This window comes from Pseudoliparis swirei, chromosome 13, assembly GCF_029220125.1.
Source record: "Pseudoliparis swirei isolate HS2019 ecotype Mariana Trench chromosome 13, NWPU_hadal_v1, whole genome shotgun sequence".
Classification (NCBI taxonomy): domain Eukaryota; kingdom Metazoa; phylum Chordata; class Actinopteri; order Perciformes; family Liparidae; genus Pseudoliparis; species Pseudoliparis swirei.
Genome location: NC_079400.1, coordinates 8,761,069 through 8,784,629, shown reverse-complemented (window position 1 = coordinate 8,784,629; position 23,561 = coordinate 8,761,069). Strand labels below are relative to the sequence as shown.

At 45.7% G+C, this 23,561-nt stretch overlaps 1 protein-coding gene across 1 annotated transcript; it reads right to left on the bottom strand.

Annotated features, from left to right (window-relative positions):
• Positions 1 to 3,339: 3,339 nt before the first annotated feature.
• On the bottom strand, positions 3,340 to 21,175 carry cdc42ep4b (CDC42 effector protein (Rho GTPase binding) 4b). Its single transcript, XM_056429887.1, has 2 exons — positions 20,971 to 21,175; positions 3,340 to 6,904 (listed from the first exon to the last, which is right to left on the bottom strand). Exon 2 carries the CDS (start codon positions 6,757 to 6,759, stop codon positions 5,761 to 5,763), a length of 999 nt encoding a protein of 332 aa, XP_056285862.1. The 5' UTR covers positions 6,760 to 6,904; positions 20,971 to 21,175; the 3' UTR covers positions 3,340 to 5,760.
• Positions 21,176 to 23,561: the final 2,386 nt, after the last annotated feature.

The window sequence follows — 23,561 nt, the reverse complement described above, 5'->3', positions numbered from 1 at the left end:
ACCTATGCTTTCATGAAAATACTTATTTTAGAGAACCATATACATATACCTATATATATATATACATAAACATATAAACATATACACATGCATACAAATTCACACACCCATATAAACATATATACACACACATACCTACATATACATAAAACAATCAACAAAACAAAAACAAAAAAGCTTGTCCCCATTATCCGTTACTTATGAAGCGTCATCAATGCTGATACGTCTGTACTTGTCCAGAGTCATGTCTTTAAATTTTTTTAGATTCTTACTTTCCTTGATGTCATCAGTTAAACTATTCCACTGTTTCACCCCACAGACAGATGTACACGTTTTTTAGAGTTGAATGAACAATCGGCTGTTTGAAATTCCATCTCCCTCTTAGTTCATACTCTCCTTCTCTATCTCTAAACATCTTTTGAATATTTCCAGGAAGTGAATTATGTTTAGCTTTGTACAGAATTTGTGCTGTTTTGAACTCTACTATATCCCTAAGTTTCAGTGTATGTGATTTTAAGAACAGTGAATTGGTGTGCTCAAGATATCCTACATTATTTACTATTCTGATTGGTGATTAAAAAGCATTTGGTGGGGTTAGGTTTTTGTAATATAGAGACACGGGAGAATAAACCTATGCGTATGTATAACGCGTTGGCTTTCTCACAATGTTCTCACACTCCCAAGATGTTTCTGTAATAATCATAATCGCTGAATTATGTATTGTGATGCGTTTTCATTTATTTTTTATTTCCCCAAACACCTGCCGCAGTGTGCAACGCTGTGGTTTGTTTCTACGTGAGGCGAAAATGAGGATTGAAAAGCCATGAATAGTTTGTCTGTGCATTCTGCAGAACACACCTGACAGCCTGAGGCAGACCGCGTGGACACCGGGGGGAACTATATGTATTTTATAATTAAGTGAACTCCCTGTTGCCTTATTGTAATATTGCAGGATAGGTATGGTACATTGGATTGCAACCTGTATTCATGAGTGAGTTATGTGAGATTAAATAACAGGGTAAACTTCCCCTTAATTTAAAACCAATCACGTTATTTTAAGAGTATGTGTGATGACATGTGATGATAAAACATCTGTTGAACATGTTACGTTTGAGCTTGGCCTTTACATTTAAGGGCAAGGACATACTAATATATCCTTATTGGCTGCAGACAAATAATCCAGGAATTTAAATTGCACAAATATAAAATATGACACTAGAGGGCGATAGTGGCACACCTATTAACAAATATACCCACCGAATATACTTGAATCAGAATAAAAAAAGACATCGAAGTACAAGGACAACCAAGCTGAAAGAGGGTAAGCATGAATATTTAGCTAATATATTACTAATATAATAATATCATACTAGTGCAATGGTGCCGTGTGCAAATATGCTGGTAGTAACAGGCTGCTTTGGACATGACAATGTACACCATGTATACAACTTAGATATATATTGGACAATGTGATATGTAGATGTTGTAAAAAAAAACACATTATGGTCAAATATAAAATAAAATAAATTTTATTTAACTGATGTTAACTGCTCATCAGAGCGGCGGCCCGCGTGAAGAAATGGTGGCTCTTGTTTTTGCTGACAGTGTTCTGTAGCGCCTCCCGAGGGGAGGAGCGTGAACAGGAAGTGTCCAAGGAGGGAGAAGTCTACTGGGATATTTCCTCTCCGCCTCCCCCTGAAGTCATCTCCATGTTGTCCTTCAGGTGGGCCAACACCAGCCCCTCAAAGGTCGTCATGACCACAGATGCCCTGGCGGCCGGCCCGTGGTCATATAATCCTGGGATTGGGGGGTTTGGGGTGGGGTGGCCCGGGGGGGTTCTTGGGGAACGGGATACTTGAAGAGCGTTTGAGGATGGACGCCCTCCTGCAGCTGCTAATGTCCAGCACGCTCCTCCACACGGCCATGTGGCTCTTGATCTCAGGGGCCTGTGGGTTCAAAACCCTCCAATCAATGAATAATGTAGTCGCGGATGGCCCGGCGTGTTGTCATCCCTGGTGGGCCACTGGTTCTGGCCAGCTTCAGCAACGCCTCGCTAACACAGGCCCGAGTTGTGAACTCAAACTAAACACCGGCCTTCGGTTTAGGCAACAGAAACACCGGGTTGGGTTTCGGATAAAAGCATCACGCTTTATGCTCAAAATAAGTACTTCAATTAGGCGGAGCGGCTCTAACTGCTTTAACTGCTGCTCCTGAGCCACGGGATCACCGCCGTCCAGCCAGCTCTACTCGCTCCGCCTCGGTTCTCCAGACAGCGGCTCCCCGACTATCCTCTGCCACCACCTGGACGAATCGTCCCCCCCTCACGGCCTTCTTCATTCCCCCGCTTGGAGTTAATAAACCTGGCTTATCACCTCCTAAAGCTCTAGACGGTGAGCTGAGCTTTGGTCCACCATGCTAAACCATAACGAGAAGAACCTGGACAAACTTTGGACTCCGACACACAACTTCCCGACCCGCCCTTTCCTCTGACTGGTGGAAGAGTGAATACGGAGCTTATGATCGGCGCCTTGAGGAGATCCTCGCCGGCTTATTGTTGGCCTTTTGCCTATATTAGATCGGACAGATGGAGACATATATCTTCTCTTAAATGTAGTACTTTTTTACCTTCCAGCATTGCTTCTGGAAGTTAAATAAATGGTAATTATTATTCCGTAATTATTCTACTACTTAGACCACAGATGATTTTAGTGATGTAGTGAACACATGCATGTCAATGAAACGTTGGAATATTGAAGAGAACGCTTTCATCACATGTGCAGAAGCCCATTTTCTGCTTTGAAAAATAAAAAAATAATTCAGAAGACGCTGTGCATCCACTCCGTTCAGGTCATTTACTGTTCTCTGTTCATTAGTCACTGATGCACCATTTAAGCTACATCTCCTCAGACATCAAATGAGTTGGATCACATGAAGCCTCTAATTCCTGCGTGTCACGGAACACAAGCCGCGAGTGTCTCCAGCATCTTCATGCGTTATCAAGCAAACCTCCCTAAGCATTCTGAAAATCAATGTCAGGCTGGAGGGCTCACATTAGCAAAAACAAGACTCATCTTGCTCATACCGGGGAGTCTTTGAAACGTGGTTTTTTTATCGTCCTTTTCAGGGTTATTTATGGGGGATAATACACACCTGAGTGGGTGTTAGTTAATCTGTGGACGTGGCTGGAGCTCTTACATCGGCGCCCGCAGTAAAGAAGAGTCTCGGGTGGACGTGAAGGTCGCTTGGCCCATTTTAGAAGCCGAAGGGGAGTTTGACGCCGAGGCGGCCTCCTGCGGTCACCGTCTCACGGAGACGGGAACAAAAAGAGTCCAGTCGTGATTACAGATTACCAGCTTTCTCTTTTATTGAAAAATATAGCTGTTATTTCAAAGAAAGGAGTGTGAGGAAGGTAAATATATTAATATACTGTAAAACCAGAATAAGGAGTAGGAAAAGTAAAGAAAACAGTACATACTTGGCATAACGCTACAGCCACTGAATAATAGAAGAAAAAAGAAAACATTCAACAGCAGAACTCTGAGCTACTTGTTTGTTTTTTTCACAGTCCTTATCTTTTAAACACTCACCGACCCGGCGCAGAAAGTATGAGCGAATTCCTTTATAATGGTTTATTCTGGAACTTTCCGACAGAGCAACGAAATGCCAGAAGGTTAAGACAATTACAGGAAAGTATTTCGGTATCATTTTAGTACGTTCCCATGATGCTCCGTTTACCGCTTCCAAATGGACTCATGAATACCGCTTGGTGTTCTAGCAGCTAACATCCTTGTAGTTCTCAAGCCAGAACCACGGAGTCATCGTCGTTGGCACAAATTATATTTACATTACTTGTGTTTATCTTCTTCTTTTCCTCTTAAGACGTCCATTTTCTTGGTGATGGACGTGAAGGATTGAAGCTGCCCAAACAAATAGTAAAGTAAAAAGACATCTTATAATTTGGGTTATTTACATAAAAATATAACAGAGTTCCGACTCAAATCATACTGCATATCTATACACGGTAAAACAAATTAAATTTAAAAAATTAACCTAAATCCTGCTAGTGTTTCCCGACATTATGGTTCAGACCTACTCGGCATTTCCCCTCCAGATCGCTTACAAAATGCAGACCTTGCAACCTGTTCACAAAGACAGTTTTCCCAAAACGTGAACATAACCCGAGGCAGAGCGGCACACCGCCGCTTCAGATCCAAAGCTCCCGTGTCACGAATACCAGAAAGAGCACAACACCGCGCAAGAAAGCAGACAGAGAAACGGCCCACCTGGCTGCTCCGGACCTGCCGTGTCTGGATACGTTCCAGCTGGTTGGGGTGGGGGGGGGGCAATAATCCAGCACACTTAATGAGCAGACGGGGGAAAGGCCACACGATGGGTTGATTTAATCGTCCGTTCCCACCGTGTGATTCGGGCTGCGCCGGTGGAGGTGAACGGCATCACCTGTCGGGGGCCGGTTGGGGGGGGAAATACCTGCCGCTCCCGCCGCCCCCCGGGACACACCGGATGCCCGCCGCCCGAGCAGCTGCGCTCGAGCAACACTTTGAACGCGGTGCTTACGGCATTTACATCCTCCGCCTCTGGAGACGAGCGTGAACACGCGTCCAGAGACAGAGGACTCGTCTTCTGGACGGAGCCCAAGCCGGGAACTGATTTCACACGTTTTTCCTGCTGCAACGACTCCATCCAGACGTCGTCGGAGCCGTGACGACACAGAGACGCACATTACCCACAACCACCACTCCTATCCTGTTGTTTAAATGAATACAGGACACGGGAACACGTGCACAAGGCCTTCTGGTTTCACCATTCCAGAACGTGTGAATGTCTCCTTGGGTCCATTCATTAAGTGCCATGCAGCCCACTTCTATGCAAAGAAGCTCGCTCGGTTCGTACCGTTTAGACTTTTTTGAACCCCCCCCCCCCCCAATCTAAACTTTTAAATATGTAGCAGTGCACATTATAATCCATCGCTTATGAAAGTGTCTGAAACTAACACAGCTTTTTGTGAATTGACAAAACGATAAACTACCAAACTCAGATACATCAACACCGACTTCCATACTTTAAGTACATGAAATAAAGTTTAAAAAACAAACAGAAATCACTCCTCTTTAAGTCTGTCAGGGACAAAAGTAATATCTACTTTCTCTATTTAGTGTCAATGCCAAGACATCGTCAAACAAGCGGCTCCACGGTCACGCCCACACTCGGGGGCTTCAGAACCGTCGGAGTTTCACCTCTTGTCCTTTTTCCTTTTTCCTCTTCCTGGTTCGGGCCACATCTGGTTTGTGACCCTGCACATCCCTCTCCTAACACATCGCACTCCAAATGGAGGGGGAGGGGGGGGGTACGATTCTCCGACCCTTATCGTCGCCCTTTACTTCTCAAGTGCTTTAGGCCGGATGATTTGTAGTGCGGACGCACTTGAGGAGAAGGTTTGACCGCAAGAATCGGTAGAATTCACGGATCGTAAGGAGTCTGACGTTACAACAAAAAAACAAAAAAGTGCAATGATGGATTAACCCAAAGCTTGATGAAGTCACTTTGTGAGCCGGTTTGTATGCACTCGGCTCACATGTCCCGCCGACAGCACAGAGAATAAGGCTTCATTGGTTTAATGTGTGGACAAAGCGTGCAGGGAAACGGTTCATCCACAAGCAGCTTAAAGCAGAATGGCACAGCCTAGGAATCCCAGATTTTCCAGCTTGGCCCTCCGAGACTGTTCACGGCAATGAAACCGGTCTACACTCGAATCTCGTCGTCGTCGTCGTCCATGTAGGTGAAGTCCCGGTCTTCCTCCCCCCGTGGCGAGCTGTACTTGGCGCTGTCCGTGTCGGCGTCGTGGAGGCGGTACGGGGGTTTCTCCTCGGCGACGGAGCCGGAGCTGGACACGGAGGAGCTGTCCAGGTTGTGGTGGTTGTTGTTGTTGTTGTTGTTTCGGGTGTGTAGCTCTGGGGTGTAGGGGTCCACCACGGGCTTCTGCTGGTACATCCGAGGTGGCCTCGCCGGGGCCCGCTCCTCCGCATCGATGTGGGGAACGAGGGCGGGCGACGCGCGGCCCTCGCTGCCTTTCCCCTCCTCGTAGCCGAGGTCGTCCTCCTCGCCGCCCTTCTTCTCCATCACGCTCAAGATATCCCCGAGCATGGAGGGCCCCAAGTCAATGTGGAAGGACATCATGGACTCCGCGTGCTTCATTCCGCCCCCCTTAGGCATGGACGGGGGCAAATCTGTAATTTCGCCAAATTGATGCTCGGCGAACTCGGCGTCCATCGCCGCCATCGCCGCGGCGCCGTTGGCCGGCTTGCTCTCGATCTCCGACAGCCTCTTCATGGGGCTCGAGGAGACGCTCTTCGGCAGATGGCCGCCCCGGTGCACGTCCTCTTCGTTGAGGTACGGCAGGGATATGGCGTTCTTCACGGAGGCGGAGGAGCCACCAGAGGGCCCGTATTCGTACTTGTCCCCCCGGTTGATCGACTGAGAGCGCTTGCTGCTTCTGAAGGCGCGGGACAGCAGACCCGGTTTGTGGCCCGGGGAGATCTGCTTAGCTTCCGGCTCCCTGGGAGGTTCCCCGGACCGGGTGCTGAGAAATGAAGTGTCCCCGAAGGCATCGCCCCCCCTGCCAACGTGCATGGTGTGGCGGAAGTCGCCCATGGGAGCGCTGATCATCTCCGCCGTGAGGTCAATGCGAGACCGCCGCTTCGACTGGTTGGAGTTGTTCATCAGTTGCTTGAGTATCGGCATGATGGCGCCCCGTCACTCAGAATCCACGGAGAGAAATTAAACCAGGCTCTGTCGGAGTTCGGGCGAGTTCGTCAAAAAAAAAGTATAATTCCAGCTGTTTAATGCGAGCTGCCATTCTGGTCCACCAGCTCGGGATTCATCGTACCTGTGGAGAAGAAGAGAGAGCGTTGAAGCCACATCCGTACTCGTGTCCTTGGCAGGCAACGAATGTGGAAACATGCAATTAATAATGAACACCTGCCAATGCAACATACCACTGCGTCTCTAAAGAGCTATGCCTATTCATTAATCATCACATTACTCACTCCATCCTGAGCTGCATTGAGTATGGAAGCCAGGGCTTTCAAAAGAAGCCTCATTTGACTCAACTAACAAGAGCCCTTTTACGATCGATCGATACGGATGTTGTTATGCAACGATGAAGAAAAGTTTTCCAATGCCAAGTACCCAGCACCTTGAGCACCACCTTTCTCAAGAAAAACAGTAATAACACCGTGAGTGAAGCTTCCCAAGGCAAAATACGTTCAATTCAAATGGCTCGAGTTCAAAAACACTCTAATAGGCTGCTGTGACATTCAGTTTTTTTAAGTGGCTGCAGTGTCCGCCGTCTCTGCTGTGCTTTAGTTCCCATCGAGGACCCTGACTGTTACATGAGCAGCAAGACACAGGGAGCCGCCGAAGTTCAAGCTGGCAGGAATATTATTATGAAGAAGAAAGAAGAATTAAGTCGCGCAGCACGTCTTCGGCGTGAATCGACGCACAGCACAGCTCAGAAAGTTCAGCTCCGCGACATTCTGTCCTCGCCCTCCCATCCCCGAGTGATGAAATGCTTCCATAGCTGGCACGTCGTGTTATTCTCTCACTTTGGGCTTTTGTCTCTTCAGCCTTGAAGGAAGTTTGAAAGCCTCTGATATTTTGTTCACCCCTCCAGTCCTTCATTTCTATCATTTCTTTGGATGGGACAATTTGACCCGTGTTGGTCCGTCAGCTGTGGCAATGGCCAAGTCAATGATTACAAGTTGTGTTAAGCAGGATGCTCCCGATTTAATGCAGCTCACCTTGATCCTGTACCGGCACTGATTTTCTTTCAACTCAAGCGGATAATAGCGCTCGTTTCAGACCAAACTGTCCTCGCGACAGCGGGGATTCGAGCCCTGAACGTGACCTTGGAACAGAATGGAGTGGAGACGAGCTTTAAACACCCACTTGTGTGCCAGCTACAGTCCACTGGCTCTCTGCGTTAATGGCATTAACAAAGGGTTCAATTGTTTTAGCCAGACAGCGGTCATTCTCTGGGGGTTTTCAAACTGGAGCTGAAGCCCACGCTCCAGGCCCGTATGCGTATCCCCACAGTGAATGAATGGGGGCTTCACTCAACGATATTCAAGAGGAACGTCACCCATGAAAACATTTGCATCTCTGACAAGAACCCATTCAATCGCAAAGGCAACTGTAGCACTCGAGGGAACAGAGGGCGGTTTGATGGATGGTAAAAGGTTGCGCTGGTTGTTTTTTTTGTTGGCTGCTCTTTGAAAAATAGTAACAGAGATCATGTGAACTCTATCCACCTCCGGGGGTTTTATCCTCCACGTTCAACAACTTCAGTCAAGATATCTTGTGTTGTTTTGCTGCCGTTAGCGGCGGAGACAACAAACGCCAAAGACACAACAAAAGACGGCACAGACGAGCGCTACTCGTGTTGGGGTTCCATTTAAAGAACCTTTTGGAGGTGCACACCCTTGTACGCAACAACTGGAATAGGCTTACTCTTAGGGAGGCTAGTTAAACAGAAACTGGAAGCCAAATTATAAGATCATGGCTTCCCTCAGAGCCATTGTGAATGCAGCAGGATCCATCATTAGTGATAACCCTGCATTGCTCCACGCCCTGTGCAGCAGCCAACTAGTACCCGCTGCACCGAAGAAGGCTGTCGAATGTGTGACTGACCACTCGAGACCACTCGGACCGCTATGTTCCTCCCCGCTGCCCATAATTTTGTCTTTTTCTATGGCAACATCCGAGCAGAGCGCTGGCTGACCGAGCGAGCTTCCTGCTTCCACGCCGGCCAGAGATTTTTTTTACATCCCCGACATGGAGAGATCCGCTCATTCGGATGGATTCAGATGAATGGCTGGATTAACCCTCCTGGGGGCCAAATACAGGGCAGTAAGACAATCCCCCGCGGTGCTATAGCTGATGGGGAATGCCTTTGATGTGCCTCGTCACTCTGAGATACTCAACCTCTCGCGTATAGTATGTCGGTGGGTGCTCAAATATCATAAAGGGGCAAACCCCACACCTTCAGTCAGTCCAGGAAACGGACCATTTAATGTTAATTGAGGCCCCTTGGTGTTTGAGGAGGAATAGTTATCCCCCCCCCCACATGATCACCAAGACCCCATTATTGTGGGTATGACAAGATGAAGTGCGGCCTGCAGCCAGTCCTGTCATATTCAGTTCTAGCCTTTCAGTACTTTTTAAAAAGGATACATCATGGACCATGGCAGTGTTATAAGAACTTTAAAAACCCTTTCATGCTATATCATATAATTGCAAAGCAATTGTAGCCGTGTGTTAATGTTATTAACATTTCTTTCAGTCTATCCATGCGTATGGAGCAAAACTCAAGCCTGAATATATTAAATGATCTTTAGATAATACAACATAGTGAATAATATTCAGATCTACAACGTATACAAATACATCAATTCAGTTATATTGTAAGGAAAGTCTCCAGCGTATTGATAAGTTATGACAACTAGAAACAAATAACCATTTGGGGGCTCAGTTGTTTTTTATATTTCCACGTCAACATACAATCTTTTTGGTTTTTAGGTCATATTTCTTTATTATCAATCGCTCCCTTTTTTAGAGCTTTGTAGAGAAAAAACCGAGTTTACTTTTCCACAATTTTACTTTATATTTGCCTCCATTCACCTATTTTATGGGGGGGGGGGGGGAGTGGGTGATGTATGAATTGGACTTGATGTTCCTTTGCCGGTGAATGTGGGGAAGAATAATGTCGGAGTCACACAACAAGAAATAAAAAATGAGTTCACTTCATAGCCTGGACGTCAACTTTGTGACCAGGGATTTCAGTGTGGCCAGTGTGACCACACAAGCCTTTCCACTTCCTCTCTTTTTCCAGGCTCGTGGAGCCAAACAGACATCGGGTCAAACCACTGTTTGGGACACAGACACCCAACTGGCCCATGGAAGAGCAGGATGCCCAGAGAGGTGCTGGGTATGATCTTGTTCGTTTCAGTGGAGAGCGATGGCCTCAGCCGGGGTGCCAGCCCCCGTCGAAGCCCTTATGTAACACTGGAAGTGCCACGTGACTCCAGCTCTGACTGAGACGAGTGGGGCCGGGGCCGTGAATGATTAAGAGCATCGTGTGTCGCTGGCCGGGGAATGACATCACAACAACCGGCGCTCAGTCTCACTCTTGTAATCCCGTGGATCGCGGTCACCATACAGCCCTGAGCCGTCCCACGCCACTTTCTCTCCCTCTTTCTCTCTCTCTCTCTCTCTCTCTCCACCCACCCAGTGAACAGGGGAAAGAGGCTTTGGCCCTGCTGATCCCACCGCAGCTCGGCTACCGTCGAGTTAAAGCAACAGACGTGTTCACGGACTGCGATGGTTTTGGGGTTTATTTTTAACTTGGGTTTTTAAATTGTCATGAATCGAGACAGATTCTATCATTTATTCACAAGGTGGGAGCCTCCATGCAAGAGTCACACGGAGACACGTAAAATAATGGGAGCCCAGCTATTGTCCGATAGTTTGTGATATCTATCGTGTCTAGAAACGGGAATATAAGCAAGATATTCTTCTCCTACTGAGAAAGCATACTATGACAACGGGGAGTTTGTCATATGACATGACATCATTAAAATGTGCTCAACATACAGGGAATGTTTGATATCCAAATCCAGAAAAGTCACATTAATTTAGTTAACATTCAGGTATATCATATAGAAGCGGAGGACCCTGTGAGCACCACGCCTTCCATGGGTGAATAAATGCACAAAGAAAAAGATAGTCGATAGATGTTTGCTGGGAACCAGAGGATTTTGATTTGAAATACTATTATAAGTGTAGTTTGAATCTTGCAACGTCTAGCGTTCAGTCCCATTGTCCATGTCTTTTTTCATATTGTGGTCAGCACAGAGATGTTTCTGTCTGAGCAGTAAAAGAAACCGTCTGCTTTGTTTAACCTTGAATCTGCTCCATTGTTCCAGCCCGTTGTCCGCAGCATTGATATGCAAATGGTCATTCGAGTGAGCCTACGCCATCCATGACATCGCTAATCAATGAATCAATGGCGCTGCATAAGAATGGAAAGTTTCTCAACTCTGACAAAGAAGGTCGGCAAATTTAATTTGCGGCTACTATGCGGGGGCCACGGCCTCCAGCCCAAAACACGGGATTCCCACGGGGGAGAGGACACCGGCAGCATCGCTGGAATAACAACGTGGACCCTGCATGTTCATCAGGAGCACCGGCAGCACACGCAACGCGTTGCAATTAGGATGCAATATACAGCGTAATAAACCGCTGTGTTCATATTTTAATAACTTCTCACTGGTCGTTTTGGCATCGAAGCAAAAAAAACTGTCGTACAAATTAAGAGGATTATAATAAAACATAAATGAGCAAAGAAGCTAGAAATGGGCTAAAAATGAAGGAATTGTGGGACCTCATCAGCGATGTGTGAATCCACATCCCGTCATTTGAAGAATGAAGAAATACTCCCTTCCTGTGTGACCCGACATACCTGAAAAGTGACCCGAAGGATCTGAAATATGCCATTGATACAGCACCGATACTACATACCGGTCGGCGCCACCTTTTGTTCCTCCAACGCGCTTCATTTCCGCGAGCTGCGATGTGAACCCGTTCTTCCGGTCCGACGTCAAACCTACTCACACAGCTCCGGGGCTAAGCCTGGATGACAAACGGCAGAGACATCTCGACCAGAGGGCACGACTATTGGGAAAAGAGCGGGTGCAACAGGTGCAAGTGTGACTGCCACGGTAAACAGATCATTTCCCTCGAGGGCTTTAGGCACGTCCACTCATTCAACGCTGACAATCGTGAGAGGAAACGTTAAGCGTTAAATAAAAGAAACTCCAAACACATTCCCGGAACCGCTGATCACGTGCAGTTCATTGTCTTGTGTGGTTTCCGGAGCTGCTTTGTGTCCCATAATAGCCGCTTTGACTTTGTTTTGCCAGTTAATTCATTAAAATAGATCGTGGTGTTGTTGACTGGTAGCTATCTTTAGAGCATGTGTAGAGTTTGTATAATCTGATTATGCAAAGCAGAAAAATAAAGTTTCCCCCCCCCAAATGCAGCATAAAAATGTATTATCGAGAGTGGAAATCTTATATCCACATGCAGGCTTTGTTCCGGCATCTCCGACCACAACTCACACTCCTCAGCCGGAGTATATCATCTTCAATCAATTATAAATATATCACCGATTTACAATATGCTGCTGAGGAAGACGAGTTGTGACTGAAAGCTCACGACTAAACTTCTTCTACTTTATGAGGCAGAAATGTGAACAAGTTTACTTTGTGGAGAACAATGTCAGTAAAACTTTACTCGATTTAAAATTATGAAAACTCCTAAGGGGCCGTTTTAATACCGTAATTAGCCAATTACTCAATGTCAACGGACGTGTCCTTACTAAACAGTGTTTTAACGACGCACCCGAAAACATTCAAACTCAAGACGCAGATCTTTTCTAGTCGAGATAAAGTTTGTACAGTGTGTGTGTGTGTGTGTGGAGGTCACATTGTTACCAACAATCATTTCAGCAGGTTCTAGTCACAATATAAAACTGCATCAGGGCCTTCGTAGAATATGATCAGATATACAAACATGTGAGCAACTGTGCAAGTACTCAAACACGCCAACGGTTTAAATCCTACATGCAGGCACGTGCACAGACATTTTGGGGGGCAGGTGCTCAAACCAAAAAAAAGGGCACCCATTGCCAAAAAAAAACCTCTGACAGAGTTGAAGCATAAGCAGCATGACACTGATGATGCTGTCCTCAACCTGCGTCTCCTCTGGGCAGGATTAGACCGCTAGTTTACATTTTCTTTATGAATAAAGATGAATTATTATATGGCAACAACAGTACAAGCGTTCTGTTTGGCTAATGGGTCGTCATGCCAGCCACGTATCGCCCTCCTCGCTGGTCTGATATGGATCCGTATAGCGCCGCGGAGCATGTCGGGGCGAAATTCTCGCAAGAACTCAAATAAATGCCCCGTCGGATATTAAAACACATTTGGGGGGACTTGATGACAGAGAGAGAAACTTTTATTCTTAAATACTGATGAATGAAAAAAGTGGCTCCAGCAAAAAGGGCACTTTACTCATCCAGGGCAAAAGGGCTGGTGCTTGAGCACCACTAGAGCTCGATCTGTGCACGTGCCTGCCTACATGGATATAAAGACCGTGGCGATGGAGCCGAGAGGAGCTCAGAGGTGTTCCCACCACCCTGACATGTTGAGCGCTTTATCTGCAGAAATCGGACAAGATAGTGAACGCTCATCGTGGAGATACGTTTGGGGGGAACGAACACTTTGCCTCAGCAGGACTGTTGCCCAATGAGCGACGTGCGTGTGCAAAAAAGCCTCCGGGGCCTCGATGCCGCGCAGAAACAAAACCGCAGGTCGGATTAAGGGGCAGCGTGCTCGGAGAGAGCAAATACAAACCGGCACGCCACAGCCGACCCTCTGCTCCGTGTGCGCCGCGAGCTCGGGACGGCAAACTCCACACCTCCGTCAAAACACACACAGACACACAAACAAACCTCCCAGACACGCCAGGCTGCCCTGCTCTGTTGGACTCTAAGAATCCATCTTCCGTCGCATTTGGTGTGTTGCACAAGCTCCCGTCACGACCTCCCAGCACACTCAAGAACACATTCCCCACGTGATTGGGTTAAGTGATTATTTTTATTTTTATCTCTACAAAATCCAGATATCCAGAAGCAGAGGACAGGCCTCTCCAGACGACCGCTCGGCACTTCCAGTCAAACTGGCCTTTTTTATAAAGCCGTTACTCCGGCCCAGCTGGACAAAGCGATGGGGTCAGATACCGCGTGTGCTGCCCCGCTGCGCTCCAGCCAGAGAGGGAAAAGAGGAACCTTGGCTCAGAAACGACAACAAAAAAAAGCTGATAGATATGGACATACTTCAGAAAATAAAAATAATATCCTGAGTAAAAAATGTAAAGGGCTACAACCTCACCCATGTGGGGCAACAATACCGCAGGGATCTTCTTTTAAAGAACGCAGGGGGGGGATGCACAGATGGGCGGCGCTGAGGAGGAACACCCTCAGAAGGGGCGGTGGAGGCGTCGCCACAGTCACTCGGTCATGCCGGCACGGCGACAGACGTTCTTTCTCCGCGTCCAACATGAAATGTACCCAAACCCTCATTAAGCTGACAGTGGAGCGATTGTACTGCACTGTATGTGTGTGTGCACACACACACACACACACAAGTACATGTCCAATTAATAGCTGAAATCCACCTCATCGGTCTCTGACGAATAGACGGCTTTCATGACCGGTGCCAGAGCGCCGGATCGCAGCCGAGCAGAACTTTTACGGGGGGGGGGGGGGGGGTTATGTCACAGAGGGAATAAAAACCTCTCCGTTACGGCGGGGACGGCAAAGTCACAGTTGGCTTGCTTCAATATTAATGAGTTCAGATATTTTACAGGTTGTATTGGTTTGATATTATTTCCCCCGCCGCCACAGGAAGAGGGTCAGATGGTTGCTCAGAATGAGACATTCGAGGGAACAGAAATCACCAAAAAAAGGACAAGCCGATGCCAGTGTGACCATCTTTCACACTCTAAAAACAGGACTCGTGCACCCACCGACTTTGGTAAAACCAGCAGGAGGCCTCTCAGTGTAACTGGAAGATAAGTGACCATTTACTGGATGCATTTCAGTACTTCTAAAACGGCTTCTCTGCTTTCTTTCCCTCCATTTATTTTTATAAGCGGTCCCCACCCGCTGAAGTCAAACACACAAAACCGCCATAAAAGGCCTCGGGGAAGAAGGCCCGACGACAAGAGGAGTTAATAAACCTCCCAGCGTGTTAACTTGAAATGTGACCAACGTCCAAAAAAACTAAACATTTGCCCAGACCAAAGAGTGCACGTAAGTCCACAAACATGGCCACTTCGTCCTGATAATAGCTATTCACAACAGCTGTCTGCAAGATTAAAAAAAGAACGAAAGGAAAAACAGGAATAAAAATAAAAAACAGAACAGGACGGAGAAAAAGACTGGAGCGCCTGACCTCGTAAAGCACATTGTGAACGTAATTGAGCCCTCGCTTGATTTACCTAAATCCATTGTGATTTGGTAAGTGCTGTGTGTGTGTGTGTGTGTTTGATAGCTCCTGCTGACTCTTCGGAGAAGCTAAGCACACATAGACCGATTACATTTCAGCAGCTCAGCTATCCGAGTCAGAGTTGATCCGTCTGCACGCTCAGATCTAATATGGACTAAAGTGCACGGCGGCTAAACTCACGTCACCGATGTTGAATAAGCTGCGAGTCTCGCACTAACTCAATAAGTCAATTATGTTTGTCAAGCTGGACAAGTGTGAGGAATTGCTGATTTCATATCATCGTACTCTGAATGCATATGCGGAGCGGAGCAAAACCAGCGATTTGAAGACGTCACCTTGAGCCCGAGGGTTCAGTATTTTTTCAGCATATTTTGGAGTGCAAGATGAATTAGAGTTAAAGAAAACAATCATTAGTTGTACAAATATAAAGTAAAATGCCAAAGGCTTTGGAGCGCAAATTGCATCACGCGAGCTAAAAGCCCCCGATTGATCGTCATCACATGAGACGCGGCTCCTCTGAAACCTGACGGTCTGTCGGCCAGATGATAAAAGTGCAAAATTCTGAAGAGCTTTTCGGGAAAATCAGCACCCGATGTCAGGAATGTCTTTGAGGTGTCACTGGTGTCAACATCTTTTTTTTTTTAATGTGTTTGGGTTTACTTAAAAGCACAAAAAGACGACAGCTTTCACATCCATCCTAAATTGCTACTTTGATCTGGCAATCGAGCAGCAATTTAGGATATCCTGGAAACATATGTCTGCGAGTATTAACGTTCCCATTAGTGAAGCGCATACAGATGGCCCGCTTGTGGCTGCGTTTGCATACATATTACCTGTGTGTGTGTGTGTGTGTGTTGCAGAGCGAACGCTAAAGTTTAAAGTCCGTCAACAGCCTTAAAAATCGGTTCAAGGGTCTTCAGAGAGGGTTGAGTCACAAACACACATCTCAAAAACAAAAACCCCGTTGGTTCCCAAACGGCAGACACATTTTTCTGTATCTGAGGAAATGAAAGAACAATGGATTAGTATAGACAAAAAAACAACAACAACAAGGCAGCGCCGTAGAAGATGGGAACCAAACCCTTCAGGCACACCCAAACCACACGCATGGGCTTATAAAAGAAAACGGATCGCGTATCGGTGGACACTGTGGGGCTCAAAGGGTGACCCGAGAGTGACACTTACTATATACAGTGATTCACATTCATTTAATACAAAGAGACAAAAAGGCCTTTGATCTGCGTGCAGGTAACCTTCCACCGCTCTGGAGCGCTGACCTAAAAGCGTCCTCTCGAGGCTCGCCGGACTGTAAACGGGGCCGACGCCTGGACCGCAAAGACCAGCTGCACGGCCGTGTGCGTTTTCAACATGCGAGCCCGTCACGGCCGAGTCCACGGACGTAGATTTTCCCCAAACCTGCTGCCGAACGCAGCGTTGTGGGATGCTGTGAGATGGGAACCGTAATGCTATCACTCGTGGTTAATGTTTCGCTGAGTATTCTCTAGATGTCAGCATTGTTCACAGATCAGTTGATAAGAGAGACTGTGCTTGGCTTACAAAGAACTTCTTATCTTCTTCTGTGTTGGCTGATTAACGTGTTCCTGCATCTTATTTAACCTTTATTTAGCCATTCAGCATTGGGCCCAGGACCAAGACGGCAGCGTGAGAGTTTCAGCACATTAAAATAAACAGATGATAAACTCAACCAAACGGCAACAAAAAGTTGAAAACAATGTAAAGAGCAAGCTCACATAAAACAGTGTCCAAAGACAAGGGTTCTTACACATTTTGATCGATGGATTTCCAGGACTTTAAACCAAATTTCCATGACCAAACTGAAATCTCAGTATAAACATGAAACATGTAGGAAATGTTGCGTATTGAGAGCGTACGCCGGCTTATATTTTGAGCGTCTTTCTTTAAAAATCATATTAATTATTTCAAACTCGGCGTAAATGATAATGTCATTACAACAATTTTCCAGGACTTTTCCAAAACTTTTATGATTTAAGTTTTTTCCATGACTTTTCCAGACCTGGAAGTGACCATTTTAAAATTCCATGACTTTTCCAGGTTTTCCATGACCGTAAGAACCCTGAAAGACTTTAAAAACGCGTTGGGTTCATGGAATTAATGTCTAAGGAGGAACAACTCCGGTAATAATCTCAATAAGGACAACGTTGAACGTAGTCTCTTGGAAAACCCTGGAGCGTTTTTTTCTTCTTTTAAAGTCGTCGGAGTCGGCACTCAGCCAAACAAAGATCCCAAAGTCTCGACAGCAGAGGCGCCGATTACATCACCACGATCAACAGATAAGACCGAGTGGACAAAAACCTACCAATTGCAACCTAATATATATATATGGGGCGACAATTAAAAAGAAATCTATGACACAAGTCCCAAAATATGTATGTAATAAGATAAGAATCGGGAGAACGTAGGCCAGACAGGTGTGCCGGCTGATGATGCTGGAGGATGAAATGTTTGCAATGTGGGCACAACACACCAGGCTGGCCACCTTGTACGTGAGAATTATCCAAACTGTTAGTTTGTTTTTATTACGCTTAAAACAACACAGTCTGAGACGCAAACAACGACATTGCACCGCAGCAGCGACGGCGGTGTCGACATCGCGGCGGTTGAATGATTGATCGTGTTGCATAATGTGTTATTCTAAAGCTTCGGTGTGGAGTGGAAGACTTACGAGAGAAGAATTCCCGTCGGACTGGTTATTATGCGCCACGACGGTCACGTTACCACGACTGTAACGACAACAGGCACGTATCCGAGAGATCGAGTGACAGTCGGAGAAAGTCGCCTCTTTTTACAGGATGGGACATGATGTGTTGTCGCGCCGTGGGATGCTAACGGGAAATGTGGTACACTGTGCGAGAATAAACTCAATTTTATCCAAAGTAACAGGGTCACAGCCGAATATGCGGAATATTGAATGTCGATAGATCTCCGGAGGAGGTGGTGGTGGGGAGAGGAGTTTAAAAACACAGTTCAACAATCACTGTGTGCGGCCTCGAAATAAAACAAACTGAAATGCATCGACTCTTCCACAACTGTGATTGGGACAATAATAAACTGAAGAGGCCTCGGTTGGGCTAAATCAGCCTCCTATCCAGGGCTAAGACTCATCTGTGGGGTCATGAGAGGATTAACTGGATAAGGGCCAGATCATTTCACCTGTAAACATCTTTTGAGAAAAACAAAACCGCTCTTTGGCAAACCATCACAGGCAACTCGAGTCAAAGGGATCCAAGCGTTCCCGCTTTGTTCTGCAGAAGGACCACACGCTACGAAATGTTGGAAACCACAAAGTTCAATTACAGACTTGTGAATCTCCATTTTTACAGAATACTGATCTGGTTATTTGATTCTCCTTACCGGAAGTCAAACGCGGCATGCGAAACGCCCCGACGAGACACGAGCACCACATTGGATTCTGCTTCCGCGCGAAGAGTGTTCAGAAAGGTTACGCTCAGAAAAATAAAAAGGAACCGTGGCGTGATTTATCTTCAAAAGTTCAAAGACCTTGCTGCGGGGTGAATCCTGCGATTGTCTGAGACAAAACACGTCTCCTCTGGGAGTTCAGCGTGAGCCTCGGCGCTTTACAGTATCGACAGCTGAAAAAATAAAATTAAACATCCGTCACCCTTGAAGGGATTAATATTCCATAGAAACTGGCAGGCTTCCACCGCCCCGCGGCACCGTACCAAAACACGTCCAATAATGTAATAATGTTTCAACAACTGATGTATTTTACATATTACAGCTGCAATTTTGAATTGGACTCAAAGCTGATCCACTTATAGCGACAACTAAATCACAACACTCCTCCCCCGACACCCCACCGCCGCCAACTGTTGGACCTTTTGAGCAGGGGGGGGGGGGGGTATAGCCCATACAATAAACCTCTACTTACTATGGAATCCAGACTCACACACAAATAAAATACTGACTTGGGTGTTGTTTGACGAGGAAATTAGTTGCCCTCCACTTTAACAAACTGCTTGAAGAACTGGAGAGTGGAAATGGGTCTAAGTGCCTCCTCCCAACCCCCACTCACACTCTTTCCAGGAAGAAAAAGAAAAGCTGAAATGACCTCAGCGCAGCCAGCAGTCAGGCAGGTAGCCAGCTTCCTCACTACGCATTAGCAGTATCTCCCAGAGCTAACTGAAATAGCCTCCACTGCAAAAAAACAAGCACAGTCAGATCTCTCTCTCTCTCACTCTCTCTCAGCAGCGCACACAATACATCTTGTTGGAGAGATATCTGCCTGGCAGCTCTGGGGAAGTCATACAATAAGGATCTAAAAGGCCTGTGGGGGCATTACGCTCCACCTCAGTTGCTGGAAAAGACACAGAAAAAGCACAAGGACGCTTGGGGGGGCGATCAAGTGGGGTCTGACCTCGGCCCTGAACCCTTCCAGATGGCTCACTTCTCCTTTATCGCGGAGCTGCCGGTACAGTGTTGAGTAAATGATTCATCAGGAAAAAATGACACACTCGCTGGACCTAGGAGGGGTTCTTCGGCTGTGGTTTGTGTGTCCGTGTATGCTCGAGTGTAGCAGAGGGGGGGGGGGGGGGTCAGAACCCTCCGAGGCCGGGCCCATCCGTCTCTAACGTCCTCCTGCTTTAGTCGACACCTGGCGGGTCAACGGGGCCGAAGGCTTGATTACCGATGTTATAAAACGGCCCCGCAGGCTTTTCCGTGAATGTCGGTGAAGTCAACACGATACAGGCCTGAGCCCGGTGAAGGAGGATGGGCAGGTACACCGCCGCGGTGGGTATTGAAGAGCGACTCACCCAGTGCATCGGGCGTGACGACCACGAGGGGTTAAAACCCCAGAGTAGCAGAGCATTAATGTTACGCAACTCTGGGAGAGGAGAACTGCTGCTTGAGTCCATCTGCCTGTGTGATTAGAACCATATCCCGTCCCGTTGCTGGAAATAATTATTTGGGACACCGACTCCAGACTTTGCTATCCAGCTTCTGTCTACTGTATAAATACACTCTTAAAGATTGTATTTGTAGTGTAATTTGTGTGCAGAGCTCTGCGGCTCATTGGGGCACTCCAAATGGCGGTCCCACGTGTGGATTAACTTTCTTTCAGTAAGGCCCAAACCATGAGCTAATGAAGGGAGTCGTTAACTTGGTTAAATGACTCCCTTCATTGGCTCTTCGTTTACGTAATTCCATAAACAATTATACAAAGCAAGAGTTCTTTGGAGAAAATAAATAAATGGGTTGCCTCCATGGCAAACAAAAATTAGGTCAGCAATCTAAAAACACTTTTATAGTTAGAGATCCCATAATGTGCAAAAAAAAAAGAGAGAAAGAAACGGTAGCTCTGCATAACTGTGTGTGTGATCCAGACTGAAAGCAACCAACAAGCAAAGTTTCTCAATGAGAGAAGTACAAAAATCCAAATTAAAAAAAGGGAATACAAAACTAAAATTGGAAAAGCATAATTTGCTACAAAAAAACATATTCCCTTCAGCTGAAGTGGTGACTCTCGTATTGGTTCCTGTGCCCTCAGCTCTGTGGCCGATGGAGGACACAGAGGCCCCAGGCCTCATTGTCGTCCCTCCATATGGGACAGGCGCGAGACTGCAACGTGCTGATTGACCACAAGCAGCAGGGTTCAAATTCAAATGAGATGCAGATTTCACGCCATTGGTTTCCGACCCGAACAGAGCCGTCTGGAAACTATCCGAGTCCGGAGTCCCTCGCGGATACAAGTGTAACACAACCGCTCAGTCAACTCTAAAACAACAACAACAACAACAACAACACAACGGTGACAAGTTACCTTTCTTTACGGTCGGAGCGACTGAGGAAGTTTTTTTTAAAGGTTATATTCCGCTCAACTTTCCCGGGGAAACGACAGCGGCGGGCGGCGAGGCGGGAGGAGGAAAAAGCCTGCGCGTCAAATAACAAATAAAAAGTCTGCTTAGTTTCTTCCTCGACGGCAGAAGCAGCAGAGTCACGCCGGGACAGTTCCCCTGATGGTGCTCCAATGTCCGTTCAGTCTGCATGTGTGTGTGTGTGGCGCACAAAGCAGGCCCTCCTCCGACTCCTCCTCATGCGCCTCCTCCTCCCTCGATTTAAAGTGACAGAGACCCTTTTATCCGCAACACACAACAATAGACAGAACTTCAACTTGATGGGACTCCCGAGGCTTTCAGTACAGGATCAATGGCAATTGAATAAACTATAAGAGTGGAATTTCTAGTTTGTTTGTTTTGTTTTTGTTTGCATATATATACACTACCGTTCAAAAGTTTGGAGTCACTAAGAAATGTCTTTATTTTTCAAAGAAAAGCACTGTTTTTTCAATAAAGATAACATGAATCAAAAATACACACTATACATTGTTAATATGGTAAATGACTATTCTAGGTGGAAACGTCTGGTTTCTAATGAAATATCTCCATAGGTGTATAGAGGCCCATTTCCATCAACTATCACGCCAGTGTTCTAATGGTACATTGTGTTTGCTAATCGCCTTAGAAGACTAATATCTGATTAGAAAACCCTTGTGCAATTATGTTAGCACAGCTGAAAACAGTTATGCTGGTGATATAAGCTATACAACTGGCCTTCCTTTGAGCTTGAAGTTTGAAGAACAAAATTAATACTTCAAATATTAATCATTATTTCTAACCTTGTCAATGTCTTGACTATATTTTCTATTAAATTTTCAATTCATTTGATAAATAAAAGTGAGTTTTCATGGAAGACACAAAATTGTCTGGATGACCCCAAACTTTTGAACGGTAGTGTATATATATATATATATATATATATATATATATATATATGGTTCTTTGGAACAAGTTTTTTCAGCAATAATATGTTAGGGCACTTATAAGCTAGATAGCTTCAGCCTTAACCCTTTCGGTCTTAACCCTTTCTTCTTCTTTTAAATTACTGGTGGTTGTATATTTTGCTGATTGAAATAAATAAACTCATTAATTTAAATAAGATCCTCACTTTTTGTTGTTGTTGCGAAAAGTCCACGTTAGTTGGACATTTGAAAAGGAAGTATATTGTGGAATGGGTGGTGGCGCTTTCTCGCAAAAGTTGCTTCGCTTCAAGGCCCCCAGGAAGAAGCACATTTTACATTGTGACTGTAAAGTGAGTGCAATTCATTTTTCCCCAACATTATTTTTGAAATATTCCATAGACTGAGACCAAAGAGACACTTGTAACCCTACAAATATTTGCATTTGTTGGTTCCTGAGGTAAATCAGTAAATAAGTTGTAAAAAGCACTTATTGCCGAATTAAAAGTTATTAAGGTATTTTCATCTGAAGTAAAACTTTGTTGTTTCCTGCGCCACTTAGCACCTTTGATGGCAATACACAGGGTGCTTCATATTTACACCACAGACATGAACGCGTTATCGAACCCTTGAGAAGAAAGCGAAATACAAGTATTTCCCAAAGGGGTTGAACTTTTATCTTAATTCCAGTAGACCTGTCTTTCTTTTTAGTGATTGGTAGAACCTGCAATAGAGGACTTGTGTGCCTGTGTGTTGTAAACGCCTGTGCATTGGGCTTCTTCCTTACAATTGTTGTATGATCACAACAACTCATGCAACAAGACACAAATACATTGTACATAGTATGTTGGCTAGATTTAGGAGTACATTCTGCTAACAGCCTAATGATTCAAAATACTCACTAAATACTAAGTGTTCTTCGTGAGTAGAGTCCATAAAATTTGGCAGGAATTAATGTTCTTCCCATGTATGATTTGTAGCATTAGGGCAAATGTACCGTAAGGCAGCCCATTACTATAAATTAAGGTCCAAACACATTGATTTATATTAGTACGGACTCAAAATAGCCAAGAAGATAATTAGGGTTGATTTGTTGCATTTTACTCCAATTATTTTTTCTTGACAACTTCCAGATAACATTCACATGGGCCTTTAATTTCACACACCCAAAACAAATGTACAGTCCTTGATGCATTTACTCATTTAGGTCCAGAAAGGAGCTTGTGCCTGCGAGGGTACAACAGCCATCTGGTCCTCAGGTGTGAACTCCTGTGACTCCAAAGCCTCATTCGCCCATCTGTAAATATCATCAGGGCGTATATTAATACACAATGGACCCATTAGGGGAGTTTTATGGGAAGCTCTTTTTTGGGTCCTTTAGAACTTCAGTGAGGGTATGCAGGATAAAAAAAACTTTGATGGCACATCACCCCGGAAGCAGGGCCCCGTATTCAACCATTGCTTCCTCGTGTGGCTTTGTGGTACACGTTACATAATGAGTACCGCCCGGGCAGACTACAGTCAGAAAATTTGGACACACGTTTTTTTTTCTTCTTTTCTAGCGGAAACAAACAGCAATATAAATAATTGTGACTGAATGACTTCATCCAACAATT

Coding starts and splice junctions, on each gene's coding strand:
- cdc42ep4b (XM_056429887.1), bottom strand. CDS start 6,759: ATGCCGATACTCAAGCAACTGATGAACAACTCCAACCAGTCGAAGCGG.